The following is a 23,309-nucleotide window of genomic DNA, read 5'->3' as shown; positions in this document are numbered from 1 at the left end:
GGCTTCTGTTTAAAACATGCTAACAAACTGAACATAACAGATACCTTGATTTGTCTCATGCCAGCAATCAACCACTGACGCCCATCTCATAAGGGGCTCAAGCCGATCCACCTCTTCACCATCGACCTCCCTAAATCATCAATCACCTCCCTCTCCGCTTCCTGTTACTAGAGTGAGTTATGGTTCCAAACGCATTAGGGGTGGGGGTGATCACGTGAGTGGGGGGGTATAGACTTTTGAAAAAGATCTATCTGTCTGAATCCAGGGAAGCAACACGCCTGCAAACGTTCTTCTAGGTGTTAAATATCGTCCCAGCTCTTGCTTTCGTGAATCTATGGACTGTGTTTCTCATGGTGGTATCCCGAGTCTCTAAAGGTTGATATTGGAGATTTCTTGGCTAGCGAACGGGATGCACACACATAGGTCAACCTAAACCTTTTCCCCCCGGACCGTAATTTCTCCGGCACTAATGCGCATCGCCGGGTGAGATCCAAATGCTCAAGGTTGGTAGAAATCTGAGGGTATTTTTAATATCAAGGCACCATCACTGAGTCACGGTCGAGATCAACAGAAAATAAGGCACTCAATCAGAAACTGCGTCCGACCACCCTATCTATATCATAAACCGACAAAAAATAAAGTATGTACGTATCCAACCAAAAAGAAAGCTGCCTAGGCATACGAGACAAACACAGGAACGCTGCAATACGAGTGATCTTCGATGACTAAACATAGTTATGAGTTGTTGCAATTCCCCTATTAGCTATATTCTGATAGGATAGATATTCTCACCGCCTGCTACGCGGCCTATTTCCCCTTCAATCTTTGTATCATGACTGCTAGGACTAAGCTGCTAGCAACCTCCATGAGTCATGCAACCACACGAGTGATGATCCATGACCCGCAGCCTTATCGATATCGTACTGACTGGACCAAAGCAAGGGAGAAAGCGATGCAGCACGCCTGCCAGTATTCAACATGGAGAAAACGAAGAGAATCACCTATCGGAGTCATCTGGGAAGCCCGACTTTTTGTTAGGCACTCCTTCAACGTTGCTTTGTTGCCTCGTGTGGAGGTGCGCAGTGTCGGTGCGACAGACAATGGTTGTTCGTGTAACAGCCCTCTAACCGTTTTGGACCCCAACCGAGAAACGACAGTTCTGCACTTTTGATAGGTATATATGTGACATCACGTCATATTAATATTCGCCCCGCAGAAGTCATGTGCAGAGAGAGACAGCTAACAATAAAGATCTTATTGGTTATTTCAATAGCAAGGAAGGCATTATTGGTTATCTTAACGTAGAGAGATCTAGAGCATTTCTCCAAGCAGAAAAAACAGACGATTATGATCGATATGACTCTACTATTTACCCCTCCTAGGGTAAGGTCCAGGAATACGACATTAATCCCAGACAAGGAATCCAATTGACACTTCTGCCCTATGACCCGCGGGGGGGGGGGGGGGGGGGGGAGGGAACTCTGCTTAGGTCATATCAAGACTTTTGGCCATGATAAAACATTTGGGCCTTGTTTCTCGCCCGAGATCTCTATCATGCCATTGATCAACAGTTAAACATTCTGTCCAAAGTTCATAACCTCACGGAGTTCCATCGTCACGAAAGCGAATACGGATAGGAAAACAAGCGCACATTTAGTTAAAGCTTATTTTCTATTGGGTCAGGGGTTGTGGTTGCCGGAATTCCGTGTTTATGAGTCCTTTATGCGCGCGAGGCCGAGGATGGGCGAAACCTCGGGGGGAGATTTGGACCCTGGCTTTAAATTGGGACTGGTTTGGTTCGCCCAATTTTTATGCAATGAAAATACGAGGATATTGATTAAATATCTAATATGTACTATTTTGTATTTCAGGTTGAAATTACTCGATATGTAAAGTAAAAAAGAAAACCATCAGGGTGATTTTTTTTTGTGCTGAATGGATTGGTATGTACATATCGCCGCCGCCGCCGCCGCCGCCGCCGCCGCAGCAGCAGCAGTGCAGCAAAATGAAAGGGTGATGTTTGGTTTGTTGTTGAGGACCGGAGTCAAGAGGAGTTCAAGACATTACATGTATGCGATTTGGATTTGGATAGGTATTCTCCTTCCTCGGAACGACGATTTCCCGGTCTTTGTGATTCTCCTGAGCGGCACTGGGATTTCATTGAAGGGGTCTCACTTTAGCGAAGACTTAGCCTTTTGGGAAAGTTTAGCATTACCACCACGCGTTCTGGGGGGAGCTGGGAGGTGTTTCAGTTGATTAGAGCTGGTTAGGAGCAGAGCAGGTGTTTAGAGTACCCTATGACAGATTTCCAGAAGAGGTACCTTGTTAGATATCGTACCTACATACCCGTTGTGTGAGTGTGTGTGCGTAAGACTTGAGTGGATGGGATGGACTGTGTGTAAAGTAGAGGCACACTCCAAGCTGGGAGCAACGGCACTGGCACTGACACTGTACGAAAGTCAAAGTACGGCCCGTAGCCAGTCATGCAGTCCCGATTAGGTGCTTTCTTCTTGGGGGGGGGGGGGGGGCAAAAAAGCTTGGATGGGGGATGGAGGATGGTGGAGGCGTTTTTTTCCTTGTATTACCATGATCACAACCACAAGCAACCACCACAACCGCCGGAACTTCGTCGTTCCGAGATTTCATGAGGAAAGTTAAGATTAAGTTGGTGACTATATAGAAAAAGCCACATTGGGCCCCATGTCAAGCGAGTTTGTAGATTCAATACTTAATAAACTGCCTCGTCCCTCTTTATTTTTTTATTCTACCCTCTACTCATCAGTCGATCGGTGCAGTGCTGTTCTGTTCTGTGCAATCCAGTCCAGTCCGTTCATTCTCTCCTTCAGAAGCTGTACTGTTAATTCTTTTTACAGTCTCGTTCTTCTCTTCGAACCCTCTCAGAATATCTCTCTGGTCGGCCTACTTATTTCGGTTGTCTGCCCTGACAAGAATAATTCAGAGACAGATAAGGTTAGTTGAAACCCACAAGCCCTACTCTACTACATATCACCTCGATGCTACTACCACTACAACTCCACACCCAACCCAACCAAGCCCTACCTACCCAGCAGACCCATCTTGTTCACCCCACCTCCCCCAACCCCCCAATGCCTCGCCCCACTCGTCAACTCCTTGCCCGATCCAGCAGCGTCGGTTGCGGGCCGAGATCGTGCAGACAAAAGCTTGAGCTTGAGCTTGCCCATGATGGATTTGGAATATATCGCTAACCGTCTATATTATAGCACAGGAGAAGAGCTCTACAACACACACATAAAAGGAGTGAAATACCCACCTAATAAAACATAAAAACAATAAAAACCACTCCCCCCAAATAAACCAGGCTCTCTATAGCCCCCCCCTCTAAAAAGGCCAGCCACAATGGCTTCCTCCCTCTCCGAAAAAGAGCCCATATCGGCACCCACAACCCCCGTGTCCGCCCCCACTATCGTCGCCGACACGACAGTCAAGATCCCCGCCTCGGCCACCTCTGACTCGGGCGAAGACCCGTTGGCCCACCTCACCCCCGAGGAGGCGGCGATCGTGCGGCGCCAGCTGGACATTCCCGAGGTCAAGCTGACGTACTTTACGTTGTTCCGCTATGCCACAACGAATGATAAGATATTGATTGTGTGTGCGTGTATTGCGAGTATCATTGCTGGCGCGGTCATGCCGCTCATGACGGTGGTGTTTGGTGAGCTTGCGGGAGTGTTTCAGGATTTTGCGCTGGGAACGATTACGCCAGCGCATATGCAGAGTGAGGTGAATCGGTTTACTATGTGAGTATTTATCCTTTTTCTGGCTTTTTTTTTTGGTGAAGTTATGCTGATAAGTAGAATAGTTATTTTATATACATGGCTATTGGTGAATTCGTGATGGTCTACTTCGAGACCGTGGCCTTCATTTACTGCGGCGAACACATGGGGCAAAAGATCCGTGAACAGTACCTTGCCGCCATCCTCCGCCAGAACGTCGCCTTCTTCGACAAGCTCGGCGCCGGCGAGATCACGACCCGCATCACGGCCGATACCAACCTGATCCAGGAGGGTATCTCGGAGAAGATTGGGCTTACGCTCACCGCCCTCGCAACCTTCTTCACGGCGTTCATCATCGGCTTCATCAAGAGCTGGAAGCTCACGCTGATCTTGTGCTCGACGGTGGTTGCGATCACGCTCATCATGGGTGTTGGCTCAACATTCATGGTCAAGTATAACAAGCAGTCGCTGGCGTCGTATGCGGAGGGTGGAACCGTCGTGGAGGAGGTCTTCTCGTCGATTAGGAACACGACGGCGTTTAGCACGCAGGAGAAGTTGGCGAAGATGTATGACGAGCACTTGCGCGTGGCCGAGAAGTGGGGGATGAAGATGAAGATGTCGCTGGCCGTGATGCTGGGGTTTATGATGTGCATTGTCTATCTCAACTACGGGCTTGCGTTCTGGCAAGGGAGTCGTTTCCTGGTGACGGGCGATACAAACTTGTCGGCAATCTTGACGGTGCTGTTGGCGGTCCTCATTGGTGCGTTCTCGCTCGGTAATGTTGCGCCGAATATCCAGGCATTTGGCACGGCTGTTGCGGCGGCGGCTAAGATCTTCTCGACCATTGACCGTGTGTCGCCCTTGGACCCGGCGTCGGATGAGGGCGCGAAGCTGCCCGAGGTGCAGGGCACGATTGAGCTGAGGAATATCAAGCACATCTACCCAAGTCGCCCGGAGGTCGAGGTCATCAAGAACATGAATGTAGTTATTCCCGCGGGCAAGGTGACAGCTTTGGTGGGTGCGTCCGGGTCTGGGAAGTCAACGATCATTGGCCTTGTGGAGCGCTTCTACGATCCCGTGGGCGGGCAGGTGCTGCTCGACGGGCACGACATCTCGACGCTGAATCTCCGGTGGCTGAGGGAGAACATCTCGCTTGTCTCGCAGGAGCCGGTGCTGTTTGGAACTACTATCTATGGGAATGTCTGCCACGGGCTCATCGGTACAAAGTACGAGAACGCCTCTGAGGAGGAGAAGCGCGATCTGGTTGTTAAGGCCTGTATTATGTCCAACGCCGATGGTTTCATCCGAACCCTGCCCGAAGGGTACGAGACAAATGTTGGTGAGCGTGGGTTCCTCATGTCCGGCGGTCAGAAGCAGCGTATCGCTATTGCCCGTGCTATTGTCTCCGACCCCAAGATCCTGCTACTCGACGAGGCCACCTCGGCGCTCGATACCCGCTCTGAGGGTGTTGTGCAGGCCGCACTCGATGCCGCCTCGAAGGGACGAACTACCATTGTTATCGCACACAGACTCTCAACCATCAAGACCGCCGACAATATCATCGTCATGATGAACGGCGAGATTGTCGAATCCGGCACCCACGACGCCCTTCTCGAGCGCAGGGCCGCATACTACAACCTTGTTGAGGCGCAACGCATCTCCGCAGCCAATGATAGCGCCGCTCTGGCCGTTGGTGGCAGCGACGACGAGGGCGAAATCGACGACGACGAGAAGCTGAAGCTAACGCTCACGCGCGCCAGCACCAAGGGCGGCGCGCCCGTGGACCCAGAGGACCTCGAGCTCGGCAACAAGCTTGGCCGCACAGGAACCGCAAAGTCGAAGAGCTCTGTGGCGCTCGCAAACCGCACCGCCGAGAAAAAACCGCAGTACTCGCTCTGGACACTGATCAAGCTGACCGCCGGATTCAACAAGACCGAGAAGTTCTACATGGCTGTCGGTCTTTTCTTCTCTGTCATTGCCGGGGGTGGGTATCCTACGCAGGCTGTCTTCTTCTCGAAATCCATTGTGGCCCTCTCGCAGCCACCGTCAAACTACGGCCAGCTGAGGAAAGATGCAAACTTCTGGTCACTCATGTATCTCATGCTCGCGCTCGTCCAGCTTCTTGCCTATCTCTGCCAGGGTATAGCTTTTGCCCTCTGCTCTGAGCGTCTCGTCCGCCGTGTCCGTGACCGCGCCTTCCGCACCATCCTGCGCCAGGAGATTGGCTACTTTGACCGCGAGGAGAATAGCACCGGTGCCTTGACGTCCTTCCTCTCCACGGAGACCACGCACCTCAGTGGTATCTCTGGTGTCACACTCGGCACGCTCCTTATCGTCTCCACAACCCTCATTGCCGCCATCTCCGTCTCGTGCGCCGTGGGCTGGAAGCTCGCTCTTGTCTGCACCGCTACTATCCCAATCCTGCTCTCGTGCGGTTTCCTGCGCTTCTGGATGCTCCTGAGATTCCAGCAGCGCTCCAAGAAGGCCTACGAATCCTCCGCGTCCTTCGCCTGCGAGGCCACTGCCGCAATCCGCACCGTCGCTTCCCTGACCCGTGAACAAGACGTCTGGGACATCTACCACGCCCAGCTCAAAGCGCAGGCCAAGAAGTCCCTCGTTTCTATCATATCCTCATCGTCTCTCTACGCTGCCTCCCAGTCACTCATGTTCCTCTGCATCGCGCTCGGCTTCTGGTACGGCGGTACGCTCATGAAGACGCACGAGTACGATATGCAGAAGTTCTTCCTCGTTTTTGCGGCCATCATCTTTGGCGCCCAGTCTGCAGGCACAATCTTCTCCTTCGCTCCAGACATGGGCAAAGCCCGTGCCGCCGCCTCAGAGCTCAAAGCCCTGTTCGACCGTGTCCCCGAGATTGACACCTGGAGTGAGGACGGCGCCCCCTGCGAGTCCATGGAAGGCGCCGTCGAGTTCCGCGATGTGCACTTCCGCTACCCCACGCGCCCCGAGCAGCCTGTTCTGCGTGGCCTGGACCTCACTGTGAAGCCGGGTCAGTACGTTGCCCTCGTCGGGCCTTCGGGTTGCGGTAAGAGTACCACTATCGCCCTCATTGAGCGCTTCTACAACCCGCTGGCTGGGGGCGTCTTCGTCGACGGCAAGGAAATCTCGTCGCTCAAGATCAACGACTACAGGAAGCACATTGCGCTGGTCAGTCAGGAGCCGACGCTATACCAGGGCACGATTAGAGAGAATATTTTGTTGGGTGGTGCGAGGGAGGAGATTCCCGATGAGGAAGTTGTGGCGGCATGTAAGGCGGCGAATATCTATGATTTTATCGTAAGTCTCTCTCCCACTTCCTTTACCCCCCCTTTCCATGATAAACAGAAGGCTAATATAGCAAACAGATGTCACTGCCAGAAGGTTTCTCGACAGTCTGCGGGTCCAAGGGTGCCCTCCTCTCCGGAGGCCAGAAGCAACGTATTGCAATCGCCCGCGCACTGATCCGAAACCCCAAGATCCTCCTCCTCGACGAGGCCACCAGCGCGCTCGACTCGGAGAGCGAGAAGGTTGTGCAGGCGGCGCTCGACGCGGCCGCGAAGGGGCGCACGACGATTGCGGTCGCCCACAGACTCAGCACGATCCAGAAGGCGGATGTCATCTATGTGTTTGATGCGGGGCGCGTCGTGGAGGCAGGAACGCATAGCGAGTTGTTGGGCAAGAAGGGGAAGTACTTTGAGTTGGTGAATATGCAGAGTTTGGGGAAGAATGAGTAGTGGGCTGTGGATATAGTGCGGGTGCGGGTGAGGCTGACGACGCTTTAATGGGTGGTGGGTTTTATGCATGCGTGGATACGAGTTTCTTTTTCCCTATGCTCTCTATCCTGGGTACTCACTTTATGGTTTTATTATTTTTACGGCTTTTTTAAATCCTTTTCTTTTTCTTTCTCAAGCTAAAACTGCCTCATGTTTTTTGGTTTAGGAAATTTGACTTTTGTATAATAAGTTTTTTCTGTTCATTATGGGCGCGGTGTTAACTTGATTGCATCTTAAGATGTCGGTATTTTCTTCTTTTTCTTTGTTTATTTGGCCTGTCTTTTTATATGAGATCTAGAGAAGTATGGTAGATAGTGGAGTGAAGTGAGTTAATGTGAGCGCGCGTTATGTATGTGATCTGTTGGTAGTTAATTAGTACTATTGATGAACTCGTGCATGTAGATTTATAGTTATAGTGTTATGCAGTAATATCATCATGGTTCTCTGGGAAATCTCTTCCGTGTTAGACGCCTTCCCGGGCCACTCGAACACCCCCCTCACTCGAACAGTTAACTTAAAAAAGAAAATATCTGCGCTGTAACCGGTTTCTGTACCTCTTGAATTGGGCTTCTCCACCAATAAGCATCAACTGTTCGAGTGAGGGGGGTGTTCGAATGGCCCGGGAAGGCGTCTATCTTACTCTTAGGTTTTGACCCCCTTTCTTGCACGTGGTTATGTCGGGATTACATATAATATATGGGGTCATGGAGTGTCACTCGTGTGCCAAGATTGGCTCTTGAAACCTTGCACGTGAAAGCACCCTAGCTAGGCCTGGACACCCATATATATACATATACCACCCAATGATATCATTTTTTCCGGGGGCAGATATATACATGTATCCATATGACTGTTCTCAGGGACAGCACGAGTCTCGGAAAAAAAAATATCTTTCCTGTCGGTTGGTCGTCTTTACCGGCATCCTAGGTAGAAATGCGCCTGCGCAGCTATGGAGATAAGAGATAAAAACATGGGAGCGAGAAACGATATATCGACAACTGTACTAGAGTAAATTATAAACGGTACTTAATAAATACTAGTAGGGGAGAAGGCAAGAGAATGGAGGCAAATTAATAAGAGCCTGTAAGTACATGTATATATAGTTATAGTCGCTCTCTCTGTAAGGGTATCCTCTATAAGAATACTCGCCCTATAATTATAAGGAGCCCAGTCCGCAGGCTACTTTTTTTTAGTATGTAGTGATACATAAGGGCAAGTGCTCATATTTTCGCTATAAGAATACCCTTAGTACTTTTTCCAATTTTTTGGTGTGTTACCCTTATAGGGAGAGTGACTTTTCATGAATGGAAGTTGGGACCATTCGCCAAAAAGTGAAAAATGTTCTGCTAACAAGATTGAAAGTTTCACTGCCAAAAACTGAAGGTTCCGTCACCAAAGAGTGATGGTTTAGTGTGAAGTTCCACGAACTTCCCATTCTACAAAAAAGTGGACTTTCGACTCTACCAAACCTAACCCTGAAACACTATATAAGGCCGGTAGCTGCTTTATAAGGGTACAAGCGTCTAGTAAATAGTTTTAGTTATCTAATAGGTTCAAAGGGTCGATCTCGTATTCATTTGACTTGATGAAAACTGCTCAGAAATCATGATGATGGGAGGATGGAGTTAGGGGCATCACGCTCACTCAGAGGGTTGGTCGCAGCTAGATACATTTATTTTGCTGTTCTGTTCTACACTCCACCGACCTGATTCCAAGAAAATCAACCAATCATAATACTTCCTGACCACAAGGATTATACTATTTGGATTTAGAATAGACGACTTGTCGTGGTATTTCCATAACCTTATAGGGAGCCGACTGTATAAGCTTTCGACTAAGTGCCAACCAAATATAAGCTTCTGCACTTCTCCACGTGCCAAGTCGCCCTGCACGTTTGTTAACGGAGCTCTCCATCCACCAAAATTCCGAGCGGAACCTTCCGCCAAGTCCAAGCGCACCCAAGATTAAACGGGGGGCCGATCCTGTCACCAGGTTGGAATCTTTATTTACCCCCGTTCATTTACTGGTGGGATGGGATGCACTGGCCACCCTGCATCATACTCCATAAATATCTGAGTATACCCCGTTGGAGACATTCTTAATATTGCCTTGCTGCCGTCAAATGTTGCAGATGGAGCACTCTTAACACTGGCAATGAATTAAAACGTGACGCAATGAATCAAGTAAGGGAGATCGAGTGAGTATGCCTGGCGAATGAGCCGTCGAAAGGGCCGGTAGCAAGTCCACAAACCTGCATATATCCTGCAATAAAGGCTCTCAGAACGAATAGTCGAGCCTCTTATCAGATCTTTTGTATCGACCATTGGGTCCGCCCCATCCACCAGCCTCGTGGTCTATAGAGCGTTCAGTCAACAAGGGGGCGACTTGCTCATCCGAGCAGAATACATGGGGGAGAGGATCAGAATATCAAGGCACCTCAGTCTTATTAGAATGGGCTGGGTTTTGGCCGTTTTAAATTTTGTCCTACTATGCTTTGAGCTTCGGGAGCACCCAAGATTCAGGAGGCTGCGGCGCACCCGGTTGTATCGAGCTTTAGGGCTCCTATAATACAAGCTACTATGTAGCTATAGTCCAAGAAAAAGAAAAGAAACCAAGAATCGAGCTGCTATTGACTGACTTTGGACCGCGTCGAGGCCGGCATAGTTACACCTCGAGCTGATCTGAGGATTAAACGTCAATCAGTCTCTCGCGCAGAGGGAGGGGAGTGCTTGAGGGTGAAATCAAAAGGAGATATCAGTGCTCTTCGAGAACTATAGCCAATCCATATAAGATCCGGAGGGAAGTTATTGGCGTCTTTGGAGATGAGGCGTGCCATGCCGTGCCGTTCTTATTGCTTTATAATTTACTGGTTGATGGGTCATAATGTATCACTCGTATTTTAGTATCATGCCAAGATCACCTAGCGAAGTTCTTTCTTCTTTTTTTTTAATTCATTAATTGCCTACCTAGCGAAGTTCTTTACTCCCCGCAAATAAATAATATTTTTTAATCAATAAATCGTATTTTATGGTATTAGAGCCTTCTTCAAGCAATTCTGTAATTCTGTGACCAATATAAATGTAGTAGATTTTATAGTCCAAAGTCCCAATCACAATACATAAGCTTTTCAACCAATCCCATATTCCCAAAAACAGAACCATAGCCCTAGCTTCATTCCGCCAATAAAAACAAACATTACATATCAGAAATAAAACATTACCCGCTCTATCTAGAGCTTCATGTCGCTGGAGTTGCACGCACCCCACCACCCACAATTACCACAGAATTTCTCGATCTTCTTACAGACATTCTGGCCATAGTTGTTACAGGTAGATTTATCGTTTCCCCAGTTCTTTGCATTACAGGCGCTAACATCGATATAACAGTCAGCATACGCTCCCCAGCATCCAGTAGATTTAGTGAAAGGTTTAGTTGGTTTGGCACACCACTTTCCGGCGCAGATGGCGGTGGAGGTTGGCGCTGCGGAAGTGGTAGTGCTGGTGGCGGGTGTGGTGGCTACATGGGTAGTGGAGCTCGTGCTGGAAGTTGAAGCCGCAGTGGTAGGGGTGGAAGTCGACGAGGACACCGGTGAGGATGCAGAGCTTGAAGAAGTTGCAGAGCTCGAAGTGGTGGTGGTGGTGGCCGAGGAAGTAGAAGAAGAAATAGAAGAAGAAACAGAAGAAGAAATAGAGGAAGATAAAGTAGAAGAAGCAATTATAGAAGAAGAAGAAGAAGAACTAACCGAAGAGGTACCAGAGGCATCTCTATACCAGTTTGCCTCAGGATCACCCAAGCAAGTACCGGCAGTCACAGCTATTCATCATGCAAAGTCAGCATAAATACCTAAGAGGATGGTTAAGGAAGAGGCGTACCCTTGAAGCCGTAAGCAACCATTTGGTCCAGGAAATACCCAGTCAAGTTGTGTACGGACTGATCATGGATATCGTGCTCGATCGACAAGTAGTCATCGGTGGCCGAGTTAGCACCAGACAAGATGTTGTGAACGACATCCTTTGACAGCTGCTGAGTCTCGGGGGTGGTGTGGAGGTAATCCTGGGTATCGAGATCGAAGTAGGTGACGTGGTATCCGAGCTTGGTCATGGTAGACTTGCAAACATCATTGCACTCAGAGTACGGAGGACGCATGTAAGTTGGGATCTTCCCGATGATGTTGCGGAGCGCCATCTCGTTCTTGATCATCTCCGTCTCCTGATCAGCGGCAGAGTACGAAGACAAGTTTGCGTGAGACCAAGTGTGAGAAGCGACCTGATGACCGTCTGCGATCATCCTCTGGATAACTGAGGTCCAAGCAGCAGTTGTATCAATCGAACCCTTTCCGTTGTTGTTTCCGGTGATAAAGAAGGTAGCCTTGGCACCATATGATGCGAGAATATCGAGAAGGTCATTGGTGTAGAGGTATGGACCATCATCGAAAGTCAAACCAACAACACCCGGGTTGTTACCACAGTCATAGATATCCGCACCGTATGGCACACTTCCCAAAACTGGTCTCGGAATGCTCGCGGTACTGGCACCAGCTGGTGTCAAGCTCGCATCACAGGTACCGTATCCAACCAAACAATCCGGAGACTTGCAGTAGTCCTCGGTGGTACCACAGTAACCGGCAGGACTGCAGCACTCGCCGTTACCACAAACAGCACCATTGTTCATTGGCCCACAGAGGGTATCGCTGCCAGTGTCTGCTCCGGTGTCACAGGTTCCATAGGTAGATTGGCAGCCGGTATCACAGTAGTCAGTGGTGTTTCCACAGTATCCGTACTGCGAACAGCAGAGACCTGCGGCACATGAATTTCCGCCATTGGTAGCACCGCAGAGGAGCGGGTCAACGGGGGTGGTGACGGTACCGTCACCACCGCCAGTGCAGGATCCGAAGTCAGATTGGCATCCGGTGCCACAATAGTCTGAGGTAGAACCGCAGTAACCCTGTCAAAAAAATACTCAATCAGTATTGAAGATAAAACTTAAAACTGCCGACATATATATCTCAAGAGATGGTACTAACATATTGAGAACAACAGGTTCCAGCAGTTGTTGAATCACAGGTGTAGTTGTTGCCAGCTCCGTTATATGCAAACCCACAAGTGTTATCCGGGGATACTGCACGCTTGAAGAGGTTCTCCAAGGTTGCATCAGTGAGAGGATGGGCGACTACCAAGCTGCTGAAAGCAGCCAAGGCCCCGATGAGGGATGCAGTACTGGCACGCATGTTTCCTGCTCAGAGTATCGAGATAGATATGAATTAAGTAGTAATAGTAGTAATAGTAGTATATCAGTGAAGGGATAGGCGTACAAAGACACCAAAAAGATAGTAGCAGCGCTTGAAACGAGTGAAAGAGCTGTGGTGGTGAGCAGGAATATTAGAAAGGCAGAAGGGCAGGAGGGTATATATAGGATATCGATACTCTATACTAGTCGCCCCCCTAAACAAGCGGGCGGGACCTGAGATGAGAAACACCGAATGATTCACCCAAAATTGTGGCATCACATTAAGAACCATAGAGTACAAAAAAAGCCTAGACAGGAAGCACAGACGTCCTTCATGCTCGGTCTGTCTAGAGTTTCTGCTTCTACTGCTGCCGGATAACGGCATCCTGGTCGATACGAGTAGGCATGTATGATGTGGAATGTGCAGTAAGTACTTTATTACTTCTGCGTTATCAATTGCAATCACTACCCGATCTACCCTATTTCTTTCCCGATGAGTGCTAAAAAAAACCGAGAAGATCCCCCTCAAAGAAGGATTTCCTCGGTTTTCTCAACCCCCCATATTTCTATCAAGCCAGGGTCTAGGGACCAGATCGAACAACATGAAAGCAGAACAGGGCGTAACCTATCGCGTTCTTCCGGGTAAACACCCATCCCTACTATATTCCAGGCCCAATATTCCAGAACAGGACGACTCCACTAGCAACGGAGGCCCCTGTAACATATTTAGTACCCAGGGGAATACAAAAACACTAGAGCATACGTACTGGCACTCCCAGAGTAGAAATCAACCAGGGGCGGGAGGATGATAGTCATCTGAGAAAGGAAAAGGCAGGTACAGTTTGCGGGTTACACGCAAACATCTACCTTCCATGGAAAATTTGTGCAGCAGCACTAGAAGGGGGAAGAAAACGTGAAAATGCAATCATGCTGTGAGACCAAGAAAAGCTTTGTGTACATACCTACGTTTTCTTCTTTTATCATGTCTTAGGTGCCGAGGTCCCGGAAAAGAGTAAGACATTGCCATTGGGCTCACGAAACCGATCGTATGGTAGAGTAATTGTAAATAGCAATTCGAGGGGAACTCCTTGTGGATGATTTTGTTGGTTGGTTGGTACCTGGCGACTAAATGTGGTCTAGGGCTTGGCCTCCTTTATTCTCGGCAGTGGCCGATTATATCAATATCAGAGCCTGACCCGCGCTGACTGAGCTCTACAGGCTATCTACACACACGTACCTACATGTAGAGAGTATGTGCTCTGGGAGCTAGAATTTTGTCTGGCGAGTCGCGGATAAGTACGGTAGACAGCTAGAGCGTGCTCCTCATCTGAGGTAAAAATCGTATGTGCAGAAAGCCACTTTCGACTATGAACGCCATGAGGAAAACACTCTACCGCCTTAACCTCGTGAAACTTTATAGCAGCTAACTAACCTCAGTAGAGTAACTACATGTCATCAGGTATTAAATGGTACCTTAGAGTACTTACCACCTCCCCCACCCTTGAGGATTCTCCCCTACCTACTTCAATTGCGCCTGTAGTGTTCCTACCTTTATTAAAGATTTCCAGGATTGGGGTCCTAGTTTCATCCCTACGAACTAGAACTTCTATGTTTAGTAACCCAACAAGTACCTCTAACAACGACAAACGAACTAAACTAGCCAACTCTCCTTCCTCGCCTCGACAAATCCCTAGATCCCACTAACTAAAGTTACTAAACATCCTCCCGACGCGCTAGAAGCCGATAAAAATCGGCGGCATGTAAAAACTCCGACTAAAGACAACAAATTTAAGTACCATACGTTACATCATAGTCTTTCTTTTTTACTATATAGAGTAGAGCTAGAAGCAAATTCAATAGAACCTTCGGATCGATTGCCCCTAAAAAATACGAGCGAGATACCATGTATCTAGCCGTTGTTCTGTCTCTCCTTACTAGCTGTTGTGCCAGCCGAGGCAGTAGGCCAAGGTTCGCTTAAGTGATCGACGGATTGCTACAGACGTCAGTTGCGTCGAGTGAGAGCAGCATACTACAAATACGTTCTCTATTTTACAACTGGAGTTACACTACCGAACGAATAAGCTGGAATAGGCAGAGCAAAAGAAAAGTAAACCTACTCCCGAGCCAATCGTAAAAGATGTCTTCAACACCAGAATCGGAATTGGGAACACAACAATCAGACGGCTCTCCGGCACCGTCACAACAATCAACACAACTACAGCCCGCCTTGCAGCTATCAGCCCGCGAACGCAAGCTGGTTCGTCCCCTCATTTCATTCGATCCCGTCTTGTGATGTGCCTTTAGCTAACCCTCAACCCCGCAGGAATCACTCAAGGCTAGCAATCTCGCACTCGAGAAACAGATCGCTCAGGTCCAGGCTAAGCACGATGAGGGTGTGAAGAAGCTCAAGTTTCTCTTACCTTGCCCATATTGCCTGCCTCGTACTTTTGTTAACATTGTTGACATGTAAACAGAAACCCAGCAGCATCTGAGACGGTGAAGCAGCATATTAAGTTACTCCATGACTTCAATGAGATACGGGATGTTGGGCTAGGGCTGATCGGTACGTACCCTTCCATCTAAGTTATCCTACCCCCTCTGTTATGCATTCTAGATGATTTGTTTAAGCTTACTCAATGCCCACAGGGATGGTTGCGGAGAACCGGCAACGGAGGGTGGGAGAAGTCATGTCTGGTATGTTGTTGCTTTTCCCTCGTGGTAATATCACATTACTTGCAATTGTATCTCTGCATGCAAACTGCAAATTGGTGGCTTGATGAACACGCGTACTGATAGTAGACGGCCCAGAATTTGGAGTATCTCTTGGTGATTGATGGGTGCCGATACGAGCTGAACTCATTCTATATAAAGCCCGGGACTGGGGAAAAACAAGCAATTCTCTCAGTTACTTACAGCATCACGTTGAGATGATATGAACAATCTCTTGCAAACGATTACTTAGCTAGTATGCTTGACATTACTATAACTCTTCAGTAAAAGCAGATGATTCTTTCTAGGCATTAGCCTAAATACTGGTTGATACATAGAGTACATGCAGGCCACGTAGTAACGTTTATATCGTGGTGCGATATCGATATATTACATACATCTGTACAACTGTAGCCCTTTACATATTAAAACAATATCAGTAGGAATTCTTACTGCATTAATGTTAGGGTTGAGGTCCAGTCTTAAAAACTTGACCCCTCTACCTCTTCCTCCTTACGATACCACGTAACAAACCCCCCTCTAGTCTCTCCCCACTAACGGCATGGCATTGTGTAGCACGAGACCAGCACTTCACCCCACTAAGGACCTTGAGCAGGACATGCAGGGGTTCAATTGGCTGCAGGAACCGAACCGTCAACTAGTCTCCTATTAGTGTATTCCACGGCTCCGGATTATTAACCCACGGATCTTCGGCCTCGCTCGTCGCTCGGCCTCAAAATACCGGGAACTAATAAGACCCGAGATCTTTTCTCAGGTTTCCAGGGCAATTTCCCAATAGGTCTGGCGCTGATCAAACACATCTACAGTCGCAGGTCAACACAAGCGCTAGAAGTCAGTGTCTTGTTTTGCCATGTCTTGTCTTGTCTTGTCTTGTCTTGTCTTGTCTTGTCTTGTCTTGTCTTGTCTTGTCTTGTCTTGTCTTGTCTTGTCTTGTCTTGTCTTGTCTTGTCTTGCAAGCTTGTTTTGTGTTTTGTTTTGTTTTGTTTTGGTTCAAAAAAAAGACAGCGGGACTCCTATTCTGTTTTTAGGTGTTGTTTGTATTGGTTGTTGGACATTGGGTGGCTAACGCCCGAGCTCTGGTGATGTTTGTGCGTTTATAGCTGAACCGAGGCAAAGATAATCAGGGGAAAGTACTTAACTCAAATGTACTCCACGACGTGTTTAGCCCATGGATTGTCGATAAGCAGTTCGAATCTCGTAATGAGGTTTCCAATTAAGCGCGTTCTTTCTCGAAGCCAACCTTAATTCAATCACCGTTTAATCTCGCTACTAAGGCACAGGAATCATACGAAACGGTGCGAAGCACAGGCACCGTCTGTGAGTCGTGGGCTCTCTTTCGCCACTCGCCGATCAGCTATCACGTCTTTGACATTTTGAGTATAGACGCACGTGGCTCTAGGAGCAGGAGGTTTAGCTATAATATAGGTACTCTATAGAGGGGAGGGGCCATTCGAGTCTTGTCTGGGTCTCTGTGATAGATGCACCTATTATGACAAGGTCGACCCGTACGCTTTGTAGGATTCTGCTGTGTTAAAACGCGTATAGTAGGTACACTGCACTAACTCTACTTCATCCTAGGAATATTTGAATGATGGTTTAAAGTGATGAGACCCAGTAACATATGGCTCACGATACCTTCGGGATCAGGTGTCATTCATTCGCAAAACAGATTTCTCGTGGTACGGTAGGGGCCAATATTTCTATATATTGGGTATTGTGCTTTTTAAAACTGATCTTCTGAAGTGGTTTTCAAGTGGCACCCGCTCCCTAAAGTGTCCTGATCAATGAGCGTGCAATTGTCGGACCTGGGCCGAAGAAGGCTACTAAATCTGCAGAATATGTGGCGGTTATATATTAATCTAGAGTACACTACAAAAGGCTAATTGTTAGAGTGCGGTATTGTAGATCAATATAGACTGGTGAAGTGTGCTTATCCTCTTCAAGACTCGCTAGCCACTCTTGACGATATCTCTCTCTAGTCCTTCCATTTTCTTGATCCATCACCAAAAACCTCGGCACGAGAATTAGACGACTTTCATAGCCACTCGGACATCCCCCCCACTCGGACAGTCAACGATGATTGGTGGAGAAGAGGTACAGAAGCCACTTAAATCTTTTCTACGTTAAATGTCCGAGTGAGGGGAGTATCCGAGTGGCCAGGGAAACCGATATCGATCTCTTGGCCCACGCCACAATCAATCGCTCGGAAATTTAGAACAAACCAAAAAACCGAGTGATACCCAATGACTGACTCACTACAAGCCAAGAAATGTCTCACTTGCCTGCACCGCCGATCGCAAATCTCCCACTGATCTAGATGGCGAAGTTTAAATCACTTCTTATTGTGTGGAACAAGAGAAAAAAGAACATCAATTGGCTCCGTTCTACAACATCCCGCTGTAATATCCGGTCGCTTTAACGGTTCACGGGGCCGCTCAAGGGGTGGCTGCTGAATGTCTCGGCCTCGTTCATCTTTGGCTTTACATTTCCGACCTCAATCTATTAGACTTAGAGTAACTCAATATTTTATCGAAGCGCGGCCAAATAATCAGAGATATGCCCATGACACGTACTTACTACCGTACGATGTAGATTAGTACACATAGCGTATGTATGTATTTATATATGTGCTATCAATTTACACACAGTTCGAGCACCTCGAATTTATACATGTCCCATCTAGATTACATATCATGTAGTCATTGCGGAATATATACCAACGTCGTCAATCCCGCCATACATGTCGTTCGTCGATCACGGGGGTATCACTCTGGCCCGTACGTGCGTGATCGATCCCGCTCGCGTTAATTGCCCATCCCGCCTCCGCTCCAAAATTAAACTGGATATATATCCATGAACGAAAGGCCCGACTTAGGGCCCAGCTAGCACTTTTTGCTTTCTTGCGTCTTTCTTTTTTCCCTCCCCCTTTCTCTTCTTTTCTTACGCCCACACGATCACGCTCCCCCTTTACGGAGGAAACGGTAGCCTCTGAGGTCATTTACAGCAGTTTACATAAAACTTGGCCGGGCGAACTTTCACACACATACTGCGGTACAGCGCGATCCGAGGAACCTTAAATTGACTGTCTGCTTGGGCAATCCGGACGGCCTTGTTGGGGAACCCTGGAGGGATTTAATTTCAGATATTTGTTTAGGGCCTGTCGAGGTAATCGGTTTGAGGTCTATAGCTATATAATTTGTGTGAAAGTTGGTACGGCCAGGTTTTATGAAAACAGCTGTAATCACCGAAAAATAGAACTTTGGTTGTGTCTATAGCTATTTATTGGCATCAGGTCGTCCCGAAGCAAGCGAAGCGCATGCGGCAGTCGAGGTATCTTGAATAGTTTCGTGTATGAACGAAAGGTTCAAAATCGTATAGCTTATGTATATAACACGTCTATATATCTATTTCAATACTATATATAGGGCCCTTATAAGAGGGAAAAGGTTGGGTCTAGTACTTACTTATGGGTATCAGCACTCAACCTAGCAGGTTGTTATTCGCACTTGATAAAGATTTGGGTTACCAAAATTAAAAGACTGCTGGGATATATATTCTTATTACTTTCGTACTCTTTAGTTTTATGGTTGATATTGTTTTGGTAAATAACGGATACTTATATATATAGGATACTGTCTAGTCTCTAACAAAGTGGGGTTAGGAGCATTGCTATATGTACATGTAGCTAGAGTGAACTGGATACTACGGATAAAATATAATTGGAGGCCCCCTTCAGAATTCAACTGTGTTTTATATCAGAAGCCAAAGAAAAACTATGTAAGGGGTATGGACGTACTATGTAAGTAGTGATTGGAATAGGTTGTTGGTTTAAGGCGTAATAACATAATAAGTTGGAGCTAGTAAAGTGGATAAAACCTGCGCATCCGGACATATGGAACGATAGATGATTGCAAGCTTGTTGTCTGAAGCTGATAATACATCTATTTCATGGATTCCATAGTAGTATTATACATCAAAGATAAATATGATTATATCTGAACATCGAATTCAGACACAGTCAGTGATTTCAATAGTGGATACCAGTCAAGGTCTCTCAAATATCCCACAATCAACAAAGTTTATATCCGCCGTACTCCCTGCTTGTCTAGTCTTGTGTATAGGTTGATTCTATACCGACAAGCTGCACCTCAAGTCTAGGTAAGAGAAAGTACCGCTTGTTTTCTATTCCTTTGAACTAAAAGGTTCCAAGTTCTCCGTACTCTTTTGCAAGGAGGTATCATCATAACCTTGAAGGATATGAAGGTGAAAAGCATCACTCTTCATATGCTCCTGCCATGCATCCAGTGAACCGAGAATTTTCTGGCAATAATCACACTGAAAATCCACATGTTCATCCCAAGGATAAACCAGGCCTGTTTTTTCAGCACAATGGGTTTGCATTTTCTCCAAAGTTTTGTAGACCCTTCGACAATTCTCTCTCGGGCAAGCAAAATCAAGAGGGTGAAATTTGCTGATGTGTAGCTCAAGTGCTCTGTCCTTCGGAAAATCAAGCCTGCAGTCCAAGCAGTAGTTGTGGTTTGTACTCGTATCTTTGTGATTTTTCCAAATAATTAGAGTATCATGTGACGGGCCTTTTTCACTAAGAACTACCTTGCATCGATGGCAATACATCCAACCTGACCGATCCGTTACGGTTAAAAGAGAAGGGTCGTAACAAACAGAGCTAGCGTACTTCAAGATCTTCCGATCACAATGGATCAAGTCTTCAGACTCGTGGCGTCGACGTGTGGAGAGTGATGGGAAGATCATGTAACAAACTTTGCAGTTGTAACAATGCTCGAGGTTGAACCTCAGATAGTTCCCTAGATGGGAGCGACCAGAGGCACCACGTCCGCGTACATGTTCAGCAAGATCCTCAGCCGTACTGTAGTCCAGTCCACATGCCCAGCAAACATGGTGTTTTGCTGTAAATCCCCAGTGATGTAAAAGATTCTTAACTACTTTTGAGCAGCGAAAACAGAAAATGGGAGTTTCGGTATAATTCGGGTGCTTGAGTTTCCAGAGACCAGCATTAAACGCGTGATATTCATCGTGGCTGAAGTGATGGATCAAGTCTTCATGGGTCCTGAATTGATATACGCAGTTTGGACATTTGAATTCATATTCCGCATAGGCGTAGGGAACTCGAAGGTAATGTTGTCCGCTGGTTTCCATAATTCGCAATTTAGCTGAGATAACAAATTGAGAAAGATTGAACTAATTCGGTGTTTAGTGTCGAAGGGGAGGATGAAGAAAGTAGTAGCAGAACTGGAGGATGGTGTGGATACTGTTGCTTCAAGTTATCGGGTTTTAGTTGGAGTGGTGACGTGGATACGCAGCTTGACACCCGAGTTCACAGTGGCCTTTTATTAAGAGTTTTATTTCTGGATACCACTCGAGGGGTTTGTCCCTACCTTGGATGTTTGCCAAATTAAATATTGCTCAAATTTGTTTTTTCCGGAGGAATTTAGAGAAGATCCCCCCATATCATCAATATTACTAATTACATAGATCAAAATTTAAGTATACACAATATACCAAAAAGTAAGTCTAAAGAGACTGAAGTAGATGTAAGAGAAGGTCTGGAACCAATCATTAATGATCACTCGATCGCATTTAACGTAAATCTGAGCTTGTTTGATTTATTCTTAATTAAACTTTACCATGATGCCACAAGAATATTTATACTGTTTACAATTGGATGAAATGATCACAATGTGAAGCTATTAGCAATTGCAAATCAATCAAAGGTCCAGGTGAGTATAGAAGTGTAAATATCTAGTATTCGGGTTACACATTTAATTTAGCTCTATGGTATCTTAATACAGCATTTTATTAGCTCCAGAAATCATACTGTATTGCAAGGCCTTTTATTCATATTCGCCGTATTCCTTAAGAACCTTCCTTCCATCCTCGAGAGCTTTAGCGGCCTTCTCCTTTGCTTCGGCGGTTTCGGCCTCGGATGCGTCGTCCTGATTTCATTTAAGTTAGACGATATTATTGAGACTTTAAAAACGGATAGCTAGATAGCAGCACTAACAAGAGCCATTTGAAGAAGTTCAAGAGATGAAGCTAATCTCTTTCTAACCGCAGGAGCCATCACAAGAGTTTCTTCAAGAGCTTTTTTCTATATTCAAAGAGTCAATACGTGTAAAAAGCTATCTTCAGAACTTGAAGAAAGACGAACCGGTTGCCTCAGCTCATATTCGTCAGCGCCATCTGCTTCAAGCTTTTCGACTTGAGCTTTCTGCTGAGCAGCTTCTTTATGATAAGAAGCCTCCTCTTTTACGAGTCGGATAACAGAGGATGTTTTAATAGCGAGGGCTGATGGAGGAGGCATGGTTTGGTTGACTCAAGCTTAAAGTTTGGTTGCAGAAGGAGTATCATTACCCGGACCGTATTGCCCTGAGCCCTGGGAGCCGCTTCCTAGAAACGCTTAGCGTAACGCGTGCAGCTCTCACCTCTCCCCTCCGCTGTCTGATGCCATAGAGAATATTGAGCACCACGAATTAAACCCAAAGCCCAACAAACTACTATCATCATCATCATCCTCCATCCATCCACCGGTAATCAGAACTTCCGTCCGTCATGGTAACCACTCCCCCAGCTTTGTTTACCGAATGTTTCAGAATATATTGTGGGGTCGCTGCGGGGTGGTTGCTGATAGAGGCTTCGGCTTAGACATCAATCGGAACAGGATACGATCTTTCAAATTCCGTTTTCAGTCCCGATGGAAGAAATTTTCAGGTTAGTTAAGGGATTTCTCTCTCTCTGTGTTTTTGCTCGAGTCTTTGACTAGATGAGAGTTCCTCGCTGATTAGAGTTTGGTCAATTTCTAGGTAGAATATGCTACTAAAGCTGTCGAGAACGGCGGAACCGCCATCGGAATACGGTGCAAAGATGGCGTCGTCCTTGCAGTCGAAAAGCTGATTGGGAGCAAGCTTTTGGTCCCAGGCAGTAACAAAAGGATTGCTATGGTCGATAGACATGTTGGACTCGTAAATCTCCCCAGAGCGCACCCTTCTCATTACTACCAACAGCAGATAAATTGACCATCACCGGTCCTGTTTTTAGGCATGTTCCGGTCTTATCCCCGACGCTCGTCATTTTACCTCCCGCGCCCGTAGTGAGGCTGCATCCTGGCGAAAGTTCTATCACACCCCTATCCCAGTTTCCAGTCTGGCGGACAGGATGGGCGGGTATGCCCAGGCATACACTCTCTACTCTAGTGTGAGACCATTTGGAGTCACTGCAATCATTGCAGGGATGGACGAGGAAGGCGGCCCGGGTTTGTGGATGGTTGAGCCAAGTGGTGTTGGTTGGGTATGCAACTCGCTCTAAAGATTCCTTTAAAGATAGACAAAGAGCTCTCACTATTTACTAAAACTCTTAATACAGGGCTACTTCGGTGCTGCTACTGGTCGTGGTCGTCAGGCTGCCAAAGCCGAGCTCGAGAAGCTACCCTTGCCCAATATCACCGTTAAAGAGGCCGTCAAGCATGCCGCCCGAATCATATACTTTGCGCATGACGATAACTCGAAAGATAAAGATTTTGAGCTCGAAATGACATGGGTCAGGCATGAAAAACTTGCCACCGCTGAGTCAGGCGAGGGTATAGTAAAGGGATGGGGAAAGCACGAAGAGGTTCCAAAAGAGCTGGTCGCTGAAGCCGAGAAGCTAGCTAAGGAAAGCATGGTCGAGGGTGGAGATGATGAGGAGATGGAGGTAGAAGAGTAATACTCTGAGTGACATTGTGCTGCGACCAACTTATTCTTTTCAAAGAGGTAGAATAGACGGCGGTTAAAGCTCATGAAATAAATAAACACAGATG

The 23,309-nt window shown here is 47.1% G+C and overlaps 6 protein-coding genes across 6 annotated transcripts; 4 read left to right on the top strand and 2 right to left on the bottom strand.

Moving 5' to 3' along the window:
* Window positions 1-1,935: 1,935 nt before the first annotated feature.
* On the top strand, window positions 1,936-3,296 carry LAJ45_07868 (uncharacterized protein; the record flags this gene model as incomplete). Its single annotated transcript, XM_046117423.1, has 3 exons — window positions 1,936-2,069; window positions 2,874-2,970; window positions 3,243-3,296. 3 exons carry the CDS (start codon window positions 1,936-1,938, stop codon window positions 3,294-3,296), a joined length of 285 nt encoding a protein of 94 aa, XP_045969408.1.
* An 82-nt stretch (window positions 3,297-3,378) lies between these two features.
* Window positions 3,379-7,483, top strand: LAJ45_07867 (uncharacterized protein; the record flags this gene model as incomplete). The annotated part of the gene is made up of 3 exons (XM_046117422.1): window positions 3,379-3,776; window positions 3,839-7,046; window positions 7,115-7,483. 3 exons carry the CDS (start codon window positions 3,379-3,381, stop codon window positions 7,481-7,483), a joined length of 3,975 nt encoding a protein of 1,324 aa, XP_045969407.1.
* A 3,398-nt stretch (window positions 7,484-10,881) lies between these two features.
* On the bottom strand, window positions 10,882-12,749 carry LAJ45_07866 (uncharacterized protein; the record flags this gene model as incomplete). The annotated part of the gene is made up of 4 exons (XM_046117421.1): window positions 10,882-10,890; window positions 11,265-11,335; window positions 11,395-12,466; window positions 12,546-12,749. The coding sequence occupies 4 exons, from the start codon at window positions 12,747-12,749 to the stop codon at window positions 10,882-10,884; spliced, it is 1,356 nt and encodes a 451-aa protein (XP_045969406.1).
* A 2,136-nt stretch (window positions 12,750-14,885) lies between these two features.
* On the top strand, window positions 14,886-17,066 carry LAJ45_07865 (uncharacterized protein; the record flags this gene model as incomplete). The annotated part of the gene is made up of 11 exons (XM_046117420.1): window positions 14,886-15,005; window positions 15,072-15,157; window positions 15,223-15,311; window positions 15,395-15,442; window positions 15,711-15,713; window positions 15,807-15,814; window positions 16,002-16,084; window positions 16,285-16,309; window positions 16,579-16,664; window positions 16,915-16,992; window positions 17,057-17,066. 11 exons carry the CDS (start codon window positions 14,886-14,888, stop codon window positions 17,064-17,066), a joined length of 636 nt encoding a protein of 211 aa, XP_045969405.1.
* A 4,282-nt stretch (window positions 17,067-21,348) lies between these two features.
* LAJ45_07864 (uncharacterized protein) lies at window positions 21,349-21,818 on the bottom strand (the record flags this gene model as incomplete). The annotated part of the gene is made up of 3 exons (XM_046117419.1): window positions 21,349-21,450; window positions 21,519-21,605; window positions 21,666-21,818. 3 exons carry the CDS (start codon window positions 21,816-21,818, stop codon window positions 21,349-21,351), a joined length of 342 nt encoding a protein of 113 aa, XP_045969404.1.
* Window positions 21,819-22,066: 248 nt separating this feature from the next.
* On the top strand, window positions 22,067-23,215 carry LAJ45_07863 (uncharacterized protein; the record flags this gene model as incomplete). Its single annotated transcript, XM_046117418.1, has 5 exons — window positions 22,067-22,069; window positions 22,160-22,225; window positions 22,318-22,476; window positions 22,553-22,801; window positions 22,877-23,215. The coding sequence occupies 5 exons, from the start codon at window positions 22,067-22,069 to the stop codon at window positions 23,213-23,215; spliced, it is 816 nt and encodes a 271-aa protein (XP_045969403.1).
* Between the last annotated feature and the right edge of the window lie 94 nt (window positions 23,216-23,309).

The sequence above is a fragment of the Morchella importuna genome, assembly GCF_003444635.1.
Source record: "Morchella importuna strain M04M26 chromosome Unknown Morimp01GS026, whole genome shotgun sequence".
Lineage (NCBI taxonomy): Eukaryota > Fungi > Ascomycota > Pezizomycetes > Pezizales > Morchellaceae > Morchella > Morchella importuna.
Note: the sequence above shows the minus strand (reverse complement) of the source record. Positions and strands in the feature narration are given on the sequence as shown.